General features: G+C 44.2%; 1 protein-coding gene across 1 annotated transcript in view; it reads left to right on the top strand.

Annotated features, from left to right (window-relative positions):
• ctnnd2a (catenin (cadherin-associated protein), delta 2a) overlaps positions 1 to 12,334 on the top strand; it is a gene marked incomplete at both ends in the record, with an annotated part of 236,799 nt that overhangs the window by 103,160 nt on the left and 121,305 nt on the right. Inside the window, 4 exons of the mRNA XM_084474908.1 lie at positions 3,452 to 3,509; positions 4,546 to 4,789; positions 5,234 to 5,348; positions 6,150 to 6,282. Coding sequence (XP_084331034.1) covers positions 3,452 to 3,509; positions 4,546 to 4,789; positions 5,234 to 5,348; positions 6,150 to 6,282 — 550 coding nt within the window. The remainder of the gene's footprint in view (positions 1 to 3,451; positions 3,510 to 4,545; positions 4,790 to 5,233; positions 5,349 to 6,149; positions 6,283 to 12,334) is intronic.

Raw genomic sequence — 12,334 nt, 5'->3', positions numbered from 1 at the left:
ACACACACACACACACACGCACATTCACACGCAAACACATGCACAAAGCCATGCACACACAGGTGCCATTAATACCCACATCCATCGACACACACACACATGCACATAACCAGGCCTATTTAAATACGATTATCACAGCTATGAAATCTATCCATGCGTTTATGCAAATAATGAACATCTGCTGCACTATGTGCTTTTGCTACATCTGGTCATTTACAATGCATGGTCAGAAGATTGTGATGACCTGAACTTTTCTGCACATGCCCACTGATTACAGCAGGATTTAGAAAAAGGAGAGCTCCACTGTAAGTGTGTTCCGGGGCCTTGTGTTTATACACACTGTTAGTTAAAGAGCCAGCAGGTGAGGCCGGGGAAACCAGTTTTTTTCGTGTGGCCGTACAGAATGAAAGAGAGCAATGATGGATGAAATGAAGAAAGATAGAGATAAAGGAAGAATGAATGAAAGGTATGAATCCATTCTCCATTCCATTTTGGCCATTCTCCTCTCTTCTCATCTTAGTTCACTACCACTGTGTGTGTGTGTGTGTGTGTGTGTGTGTGTGTGTGTGTGTGTGTGTGTGTGTGTGTGTGTGTGTGTGTGTGTGTGTGTGTGTGTGTGTGTGTGTGCGTGCGTGCGTGCGTGCGTGCGTGCGTGCGTGCGTGCGTGCGTGCGTGTTTGTTTCTTCACTGTGATGTGTAGGGCTTGTCAGAGCAATGGGGTCACTGTTGTCAGCCACGCTTGTTGCTTCTCAATGGCTTCATGTAACTGCTGCTTCTAGGGTAGCAGGTGCATCTTTTACACGTGTGTGTTTGTGTGTTTGTGTCTGTGTGTGTGTATGCTTCTGTGCCTCTGTGTGCGTGAGCAGGTGTGTGTTTGTGTATGTGTGTATTTACCTGAATGCATGCCTTTGCACTATTTGCATGGGTAATCCTATTGTAGTGCGAGTGTGTGTGTGTGTATGTGTGTGTGTGAGAGAGGGAGAGGACTAGGAAAGGAGAGAGAGAATGGTGGTGGGGTGTGGTTTAGCTCTCAGTTTGGTATTTTTATATCTAAGAGCCAACTGATTTAATAATGCAAAGCTGTCACCTCAGACCCCCAGTGTCATGGAATACAGGGAGGGTGGCTCTTGGGATTACAGACCATGAACATGAGCAAGACCTGTCCACCTGTCCTCTCTGCTTGTCCATCTGCCCTTCCATTTGTGCAAGCATAAATTTGGTCTTGTCTCTTTATTTATACCAGAAAATATGTCCCATAAAACCATCTGTTGCACAATCCATCCATTCGTCGTCCACTCCACCTTCAGTCCAATTATCTGTGCAGATTCTGATTCCTTTTGCATTATTATCTATCAGGGTTGGCAGAGAATCCTCTTTGGACCTGCTCAATAAAAACAAACAAGCAAAAATATTTGTCCAGACAGAATCCCCCTCTCCATTCATCCACCCCAACGATCCATCATCCATCAATAAATCAATACATCAGCCATACTCTGGCATTGATTAGACCCTACGTTTTGGTCTGCAGGTGCTAAATAGGGATGGGATATTTGTCTGTGTTTGTTAACATTGATTTCTAATAGGGTGGTGTTTTGTTGAGAAACGGGGAGAAGTGAAAGCAGGTGGAGGTAACGGTATGGTTATTCGGCCACATCCACATTTGATTTTTATTTGGAGGCATCTCCCAAGGTCGCCAAATTTGGAGAAGGAGAGGAATGATGATTATGCCCTAGTTTGATTTAAAGGCCTCGTTTAACTGAACAAATGATATTGTGAGAAAATACTCGGTTACTCCTTTGGACTCCTACGTTGGACCTTTCCTTTAATGGAGACCTTCAGTTTCCCCATGGGGATTTATGTACTGCTGATGCTACAACCTGGATGTTTGATGGGGTAGGAGATGTGGATAAGTTGCTTGGAGATGTCCTTTCTTTAATCGTTAAAAATAAATTGTTTCTGGTTTTCATTGGTAAAGGACAGTATGGACTGTTATTAAACATCCAACATTCATCCAAATTGAGAATATTCTATCAATGAGGTTTTTCTCTTTTCCCTCTGTTATTATGACATTATCAGTGAGGATGATGAACAGGAAGTAGTCATATTAAATTCAGGGTTTGGGCAGAGGGCGCGGCAGTTTGGGGCAACCTGCCATGATGATAGGTTTAACACAACCATTACTTACATATAACCGTATCATGGCAAATTTTTTTAACGAGTATTAAGAGACTAATACTGGTGATGTTAGTAAGTACAGAAATGCCAATATGGTGTATTTTCATCTGTGAGTTTTCTCATATGCTCTGCTCTCTTTCTCTCTCAATTTCCAAATGGTTATCTCACGCAACGGGCCATTTCCATCGGGAGGGGAGTTGATTTTAATAATACATTCCCATACGTATGCAGTAGATAAAATCGGTCAAACACAAACACTGGCTCCCCCAGACAGCCTATCTCTCACACACACTGGATGTTAAATCTTTAAGCATTATTATACATTCTCATGCTAAATATAATTTTTTGTTTACTGCCCTACCAGACCCAAACATCTGATTTGCATACTAGTTCACCGGTATATCTCCCGTCCAAAGATGCGTCTCTATGGCTGAGGAATGAATGGCTTTTGTAATTCTTGGGTGCTGGCAGCCTTGCGCTTTCAGATATATTGCTGTAGAGTTAGTTGCAGCAGCACCTATATACAGTTAAGTGGTGATCATGTTTCTCAAGGTCGGAGAGGGATTGTGTAGGCCTGCATAATGTGGGATGGGTATGAGCAGCTACCACTGTGCACTCTGGGGTTGAATAACACAATCTGAATCACCTTGGGCCACATCACGCTATAAGAGACTCTGCGAAACGTTAGCATTGGTTCAGTCGTTGCAGTCGGTGATTCAGCGCGAAATGCATTCAGAGCAGAATGACGAGGCGATCTCATTCGTGCTTTAACGGTTCTAACGTTGTGAAGTTGAATTGTTTGCTTCAATTCTTATTAATTTATATATATATAAATGGTCATAAATAGAAAAGCAGTTTTTTATCAGGTCATGTCTCATCTCATAAGATGAAACAAACCAATTTTTTGTTTTATTCAGGCTACTTATAATATGATGCTAAGGTATGGACAGATGAGCAGACATTAACTGCTATTCAAGGTGCTACATAAACTGTTTCTAACTAACAGAATAAGCCAAGTGAGCAGGAGGACTTGCCTAACCAAACTTTTGTTTGTTTGTTGTTGAGTCGCGGTCAATTAGGTGGTTCTCTGTGAGAGATTTTAATGCCTCGCTGTCCCTTAGCCATGAGGGCCTTCATCCCCCAAGTCAGCTTATTGTGTCTGTTTTGTTCTCCTTTCTCCTCCTCCATATCCTTCCTTTCCTTCTCTTTCTTCCTTTGATCTCACCTTTATCCTTCCAATACCTTCCTCCATCTCCCCCTCTCCCCCCATCACCAGGTGACATCCAATCGTGTTGCTCAGCAGCAGCAGCAACATCAAAGTGGGGCGGGGCCAGGTAACTGAATTTAAATGTCTTTATTCACTTCCTTCCCACAATATCATGTGACAGTGTTTCGTTGAACCTGATCTGCAGTCCTACTATAATATAGCAGAATTTCTAGGGGGAGACAGAATAGGACATGGGCCAGGAACCAAAAACTAAAAGGGGCGTAGTAATGCCTTGTTTCCTGTTTCGTTAGGGAGATATTCTACTGAAAAGAAACTGAGATTGTATTGGTTGTGAGACAGTTACGGCCTTACAGATCCCGGGCTCCAGCAACATAATTGGTGGAAACTAATATGAAGTGAAAGAAAGTGAAATGCCCCTTTTGCCCAGGTTTGAGCTAGTTCGGAATCAGTCTTTGCATTAATAATTGATTTGTCTGATTAGTCTGATTTGTGAGAATACTTGCGAGCGAATGTGATTAAAGCCCTGTCCCATTACAGAGTTAGAACGTCACATAGAAAGCAGAGGCGGCATGGCTGAAGCCGTCTGCATGGTGTCTCAAGTGGTTAACCTTGTCAAATCCCTGAGTGTGGCTTCAGAAGACATCAAGGCTGTGGCCCTATCTACCCTAGTAGACATATCTAAACATCCAGTCTCATCATTGCTCCGCAAGCATATACACAATAAGGAAATATAGCATATATTTGCTATGTTTGAAGACAAACTAACACTGTTCAGTTCAGACCTAAGGGATCAAAGTAAAACAATATCTTCATTGCATCCACCTTATATTTACAGTTCCAGCGTTGGTCCTAAAAGCATTATCAGCTTTGGCATTCAAGTGTTTGGTGTTACATTTGGACCACAGAGGCTCATAGAGTGGCGAGGCCACGCGGGGAATGCACACATCATAAGCTTTAATTCCCTCTCATTCCGACTCTTGAAACAAACCACAATATATATACCATAGCCCTGCCCCTAGCCTGACCCCCGTCGCAGCTGCGAGCACGTCTGCCAGATGGCCATGCGATGCGTTTACCCAGACTCCATCCCTTCATTCATTCACTCTTTCTTAATCCCACTCCCCCCACCCCCCCCACCTAAGGAATCTACTACTCCAGCTCCACCTTACCCAGCCAGCGTGTGAGCTCCCCACTGTCTGCAGGGGGCGGAGGCGGCGGCGGTGGGGGTGGAGGAGGGGGCTCGGGGTCGGGTTCTCCCAGCAAGCTGCAGCGGCTGGGCTCAGCCTCGGACGCTCCGGGCTACGCCACCACCCAGCGCCTGCCTTCCTCCTCCTCTTCCTCGCCCAGCAAACAGTCCCCCATCAACCGTCTGGCCAAGTCCTACAGGTATACCCGTGTGTTGCGGATGCGGGGGTTGCCGGGTGTGTCTTGTTTGTAGAAATGTGATTGGGGGGGGGGGGGGTAAGAGTGTAGTGAGAGTGATTTTATTACTGTTTTATTTTATTTGGGCTTGCTGGGCTAGCATTGGGTTGGATACCGAGGGACAACTAGACAACTTTATTCACACTGCAGTGAGACGGACACACACACACACACACACGCACACACACACACACACACCACAAATCCTATAATTGACACAGACCATACAAGACATTGCCGATTGGTATCAGTAACAGCAGCACAACAGTGGTTCCCCAACAGAGGCAAATCTAAACAGCCCATTCTAAACTAAATGATTGCAACACATTTAAATGTTAATAGGTGACACCTTGTGTAACCCCCCCCCCCCCCCCCTGTTTTTGTTTAATTGTTTACCTTCTCTCCCAGCACCAACATCGCCGTGACGACAGCGGGAGGGGGCGGGTCTCCTCATAGAGTGGCTTCTCCACCCAGCTCCGCCGCAGGGGGAGGGGCTAGTGCATCCTCATCCCCCCTCCACCAGGTAAGAAACGCACAGTGTGTGTGTGTGAGCAAATTCATACTCACAATGTCATGATTTGTGCGCACACTTTTAGTATACTTATGACGTATACTGTGTTTCATATTGTGTATAATTTCATTAAAATCTGTTAGTTTACATTTATTGCCTGTCAAATTCCAATTCACATGGTTGAATTGATGAATGGATAAAAGAGGGGGTAGTGATGATCAGCATAAAAGTATAATACACTCATTCCAAAGCAGCTACAGCAGTAAAAGTGTCAATGCCCGGTGTATACAATCCTTAAAAACACATTATATTGGCAGGGCTGTGATACTCAGCAGGAGTTATGCTATTGATTCAGCAAAGTGGTCGGAGGTTGCTGTAAAGAATAACTTATTCCTCTTTGATTAACCCGGTTTCTGGTTTTTACATCACTCAACACAGTTACCACGGTTTAATCAATCATTTGAAGTGTTACGAAAAACGTTACCTGAATAACTGTGTTCATCATCAATGTGTGTTGTTATTTTAAGAGCTTAGCGAGTTTTAAAAACTCAATGTGAATGCTTTCAGGGTTTGGTTAGCGAATAGCATAACAATGCTAATGCTAGGAAACAACTTTGCTAATGGTATTTTAAGACTATAATGACAATAACAAATATAATACTATGAAGCTTTGTAATGATACAAATAAATTTAACTTCGATTAATTTAACTTTCAACAGTCAAACAGCTTGTGTCAATGGCTGCTCATATTAGCGGTGGGTGGGAGGAGTCATGCTGCTTGACAAGCCCTGTGTTCCCTCTGTGTTGCCGTAGATGAGCTCAGGCATAGGGAGTTATGCCACACTGTCTCCCAAACGCCTGGCTGCCCACCACGCCTCCGACCAGTACAAGATCTCCCATGAGCTCTACGCCACCGCAACGCTGCAGCGCCCTGGGAGCCTGGCAGGTGAGGATACACACACATGCATACACACACACACACACACACACACACACACACACACATGCATACACACACACCTGCACACAGAGCACACAGAGCACACACACACCTGCACACAGAGCACACACACACACACACACACACACACACACACACACACACACACACACACACACACACACACAGAGCACACACACAGAGCACACACACAGAGCACATGCACCTTCACACAGAGCACACAGACACAGACCTACACACAGAGCACACACAGCACATGCATGGAGAGTACACAGACACACACACATGCACACACGCACACATACACACTCACAGACGCATACGCAAACACGTACATACACACACATATGACCACATAAAGCACACACACACACACACACACACGCACACACACACACACTCACATGCATACACATAGTGCATATACACACACACAGACATGCATGCACGGTCATGAAAGCAATTTGTCAGGACTGAAGTAAGCTTAAAGAACATTTACAAGTTCCCTTTGCTACAAGACACACACAAACACACTTACAAACCCACCTACACACACTGACACACAGACATAAGCATAGTGGACATACACACACATAACATAAATCCATCACAGCCATATGTTCAGGCTTCATCCTAAGTCTCCTCACATTTCAAACCTGGACCTGTTGTTAAGTTAACCAAGAAGGACCAAGACCAAGAAGCGGAAGAGGGAGGAAACGACGGCATTGTTGTTTGATTAGCTGGAATCCCTCAAGTGTTCTCTCCTCATCGTCTGACAGTAGGTTATTTCTGGGTGAATTCCTTAAATATGCAGTGGCTGCATATGTATATATATATATATATATATATATATATATATATAGCAGGAAAAAACATGCCATAAGACTCGTTTTCCCATCAGGCAAAGGTCTCATTCATTTTCTCCCTTGTTGATCTCCACTCTTCAGCAACGGGTGGACCCTTGGCTTGGAACCGACAGATGCCTTCAGGGCAGAATCGCTGGAGGACCAACACTCCATCATAGTGAAGGTTAAGCTTCTATTCACTTGCATATATATATATATACATATATATATATATATATATATATATATATATATATATATACATATATATATATATATATGCAAGTGAATAGAAGCTTAACCTTCACTATGATGGAGTGTTGGTCAGTCTATTAGTGTGACGCTAATAGCCTTAGTCAACCTTCTTGTGTTTTTCAATGACATGCTTAAGAAAAAAGGAAAGAAAACCTAACTGTTAACCTAAACCTAAATAAGTTTGTGGCAAATGAGCTGAAAAATGTGGACACAGCCTTGTCTCTTGAATAATGCGTTTTATCTATAGTATATCTTGTAGTAAGCTATGGCCATTGTATCTCGTTGCCTTGCAGTACAGTGAGTATAATCCAATCAGAACCAGTAGAAGCAGTATAAGTAAGTATAGGACATATTTGAAGTTCTTTCCTTTGTACTTCCATCTTTTGTAGTTCCTCAGCATCACAACATACATAATTTACTTAATTTTATCAATTTTATTCAAGCAAATTTCTTTGATCTTAACTTTGTTAGCCTCGTAGCTCTCGTAGTCAAGATGGCTTTTTTATTCTGTTTGAATTCACAGTACAGACTCTGAAGAGATAGATATGACGTCAATAAAATAAGACTTTGTTGATATAGCTTTACAGAGAAGATGCAACTTCATTAAACTCTTGGGAATCCCCAGAAATCTGTGGCACTAGATACATCTCTGACCATGAAACAGCACTACTTGTTTGGTGACCTAGTTTTCCAATATAGATTTAAACAATGGTGCGTCACAGCTACAATATATGTAGGTCTGTGGAACTGTATTTTCAGTTCTTGCAGTACTGTTGGTCGGGCTGAAGTTTTTATGGGATTTCTTTCATTAGCAACATTTTTCTAAATTGAGTATTATACAATATCATCATTTTGGATGGTAGCGTCATGGTCAATGAGCCAAGGAATCATACGATTGTTATACTTGTACCCATATTTGTACCCATGCTTCCCTCTCAAAGGGAACAATTATTCTCGGTTTGACATTCTGCTGTTTGAAATTAATAAAAAATGACCCCTCCGAAAACCAGCTATTTATTTAATAAACCTCTGGAGTACAGTGAGATGTGCTGTTCTTCTACTTCTGGACCTTAAAGTGCTGTCGATGGAAAACATGGCCTCCAGCGATTCTGCCCTGAAGGCATCTGTCGGTTCCAAGCCAAGGGTCCACCCGTTGCTGAAGAGTGGAGATCAACAAGGGAGAAAATGAATGAGACCTTTGCCTGATGGGAAAACGAGTCTTATGGCATGTTTTTTCCTGCTATAATTGGGCAGACCTAGTTCAAGTGCACTTGAATGTGCAAGTACCTCCGAACCGCTTTGAATTTAATTCACCGAAACACGCAGGATGGGATGGGTTAGCCTGGTGAAGGCATTTCTTACTGTTCAAAAATGTTTGACAATCAATTATAATTAATGAACTTGAGTTTTTCTAAAGAGGACTCATACTCACTCTTACTTTTTGGATTCCGTTATGACTCCCAGCCTATCTGGTGTGACATTTAAACGAGCATATCTACATTGAGTATGTAAGGCCAGAGATGGAGGACATTTTAACCCAGCATCTCAATGCCAAAATACGCTTTTATTAATCTGCTAACATTTCTCTAACATCTTAATTATAGTTGTCCACAAATGGCCTCTAGAGCAGCAGTCTGCATGTGACAGTACACAAGTTACAAATTGTAAAAAATCAACAGGAGATTAAACATTTAAGAGAATGTAGCATACTGGAGGCTGTAAGGGTTGCGCAGAAGTGGTTGTTATCGACAACTTAACCATCGACCGCATCAAGCAGAGAGTATTCTCCGGCTTGTAGCTGTAGCTGCATCAGACCGCAGACAAGGATGCCCCCCCCCCCCCCCCCCAGCATGGAAAGTGTGCGTGGGAAGTGTATGGATTGCCTTCCTTTGCTACTCAGTACAATATCAAAGACAGAGTGGTAGGGGAGTTGAGCTGATAAATGAAGAGTAGACTTTGATGAACACCGATGTGGAGTGGAGCAAAGAGAGAATGATTGTCTCTGTTGAATATGTATCTCCATGTAGAGATACAGATTTGCATGTAGATGCCGTTAAACTTGTTACCGCTGTTCGTGCGAAAATGAAGGAGCCCCGAGGTACGGTTTTATCTTTTGTTTTGACTTTTACTTTTATCATTGTCTCATTTCTTGGGCCCCATTTCCTGACAATGTGAAACCTCAGATAGCCCATCTCCTTCTCTGTTTCTCCCTTTCTTTCCTTTTTTCCCTCTCTTCTTTCCATCTCTCTCGGTCTCTCTCTTATTCTGTCCCTTTTTATCTCTCTCTCTCTCTTTTTCCACTTGAGCTCGGCTCGGTGGTTGATAGAAGGAGGTCAGTGCCTCAAAGAGTCTTGTTTGAGTCTCTGGTGGGACCAAATGATAAAAAAGGAAATAAATAAATATTTCAAATAAATAAGTAACTCCACTGGACTCCCCCGGACATCAAAGAGGAAGACTTGGGAGGGAGGAGAGAGAGAGAAGGAGAATGAGCCAGGCCATGCTATGTGTGTCTGGGACTCTAATTAGTGACTCTACATGAAAATCATGACTCTATCTCTCGCTGTCTCTCTCTCAACACTATGTATTAGTGACAAGCTATTTTTGCTGCAGTGAAACTCAATTCATTCCTATTCACTGGCTAATTTATGATGTAACTTCCATCCCTCTCTCTCTCTCTCTCTCTCTCTCTCTCTCTCTCTCTCTCTTTCTCTCTCTCTTTGTCTCTCTCTCTCTCGATCTGTCTCTCCCTTTTTGGCGAGGCACCATGGGCAATGGTCTGTAAGTGTTGGTGTGTGGGGCGGTGTAGCCGGGGGTGGGGGTAGAGATAGACGAGACACACTGGCCTGACTAGCTCCGGTTTCCTCCTCTCTTCGCTTCCCCTTGGCCGCTGTCGCATCTCAGATCAGACCTAATGGTGTGGAAGAGAGATGCACGCTCCACCATCGTTGGTTCACACACACAGGCCAGGCAGGAGTCTGGCTCAGCCATGCCTCCCCAGGGGCTGGCCTATAGCCCACCCTACCCCGGCCAAGAACCCACTGACGTTTGTATCTTCTCACACGAATGGGCCCGATCCAACATCCCTCTGAATGTACCAACCAAAAATCATACCTTCTCTATTATTTATATGGATAATTATCTTTGCATTTCTGTCGTACACCGTTATTTCCTGTGGGCGGCATGTCTTGGGTCATGCCAAGATGCCAACGTCTACGCCTGAATGGAGGCCCTGGCATGCTATGCTGTTTGATCAGAAAGTGTGCGAGTGATCGGTTGGGACACTTGGCTTCAGCGTAAGAACCCATTCTCTCCATCTCGCTATCGTTATCTTTCTATGATTTTCTCCCCTCCCCCCCCCCGCGCTTCCGTTCTCTTCCTCTCCTCTTCTTCCTCATTTGCACCCTTTCTTTCTCTCTCATCTTCCTTTCTTTCTTTCTTTCTTCCCTTTGTACTTCTGACTCACTTCTCGTTTGTCATTGTTGTGGCTTGTCTCCTCTTTGCCTGTGTCTCCCTTTTTCCTGCCATATCTCTCTCTCTATCGCTCTCTCTCTTTTCGGTAGGCCATATCGGGTTCCTGTCCTCCGAGGGGGGCGTGCCGGCATGTTTGAGTCGTCGGGGTCTCAGCTGTCTAATAGCGCCGTGATGCTTCCATTTGTCCCGCCCTGTCATGATCAAACGTCCCGCTAGCCAGTGCTCTTTCCCGGGGGCGTGTGGTCGGTGGGCATCCTGCCAAGTATCCAGCAGGGAGGGGGGGCAACGACTCCGCATCTCATTACCTCTGAGCTGATGCTCGGCAATGTGCAGTGGCGAGATTAAAAACATGAAATACGACAGAGAACAGAGGTCGCTCTCTCTCTCTCTCTCTCTCTCTCTCTCTCTCTCTCTCTCTCTCTCTCTCTCTCTCTCTCTCTCTCTGTCTCCCTCAATCTCTCTCTCTCTATTTCCCTCTCTCCTCCCCCTTCTATCTCTCTCTCTCTACCTCCCATGATGTGTCCGTCCAGCCCTCTCTCTTTTCCTTTTTTTCCGTCTGTTTCCTTTTCTGCTGTCGCACTCATTTTCTAAATGTGCAAAAATAAATCTGTTTCCATTTTTCCTTAATCGCTTATTTCATCTGCTTGGTTGTTTTCTCTATCTCCAGATTTCCTCCCTAATGCCATCACTCTTTGTGTCTCTCCCTCTGTCTCTCTGTCGCTCTTTATCTTCGTCCTTATTGTTTCTGTCTCTCTCTACCTCGGCGCTCTCTCTCTCTGTCTATCTCCCACTGTGTGTCTCTCTCCCTCTCACCCGACTCTGTATTAATAAGAATATGCATGTCACTTGGACCTCTGTCATACTCGCTATCAATAAAGCGAGAATGAAAGAATAAATCATATTACACATTCAGTGCCAGTGCCGCAGTCGGGAACAATAGACCGGTGGTGGTATCGCAGAACACCGACAAATTGGGGGTTGCACTCCCACGTTGAATAGAAGCGCCCCTGTAGTTACTCAGTTTGCCTGCTTTATCTTCTGTTGGGGGGGCTCGGAGTGAATTTGGGGACTGGAAATGTGATGTTTTTGACGACTTCCGTACCTCTTGGGCTCTAGTCATCCTTTGTTCTTTCTTACCTCGCCTGTCTTGGGGGGGCGTTGTCTATGTTGTTTTCTTTACTCTTTAATCTCAATCTCTTAATCTTTATGGTCCTGCCATCCATTATATATTTTTTAACATGCAATCCTCTCCTTTCCCGAACTTCCTGATCACATTCATCATACTGTCAATCCGTCCATTCCTCCATCTATCCATCCATCTATCCATCCATCATCCTTTCTTCACTCCTCCCTCTGTAGCATCCCTCTATTAGGTCTCATCCACCGGTCCACAGCTCCATCCCAAATGATATGGCATCCGTCTAATCCTTCTCTCTCCCCCCTCCCTCTCTCTTTCTCTCTCGCTC

This window comes from Micromesistius poutassou (genome assembly GCF_964030765.1).
Source record: "Micromesistius poutassou genome assembly, chromosome: 11".
NCBI classification, from domain to species: domain Eukaryota; kingdom Metazoa; phylum Chordata; class Actinopteri; order Gadiformes; family Gadidae; genus Micromesistius; species Micromesistius poutassou.
The sequence above is the reverse complement of the archived record's forward strand: the minus strand, read 5'-3'. Positions and strand labels throughout refer to the sequence as shown.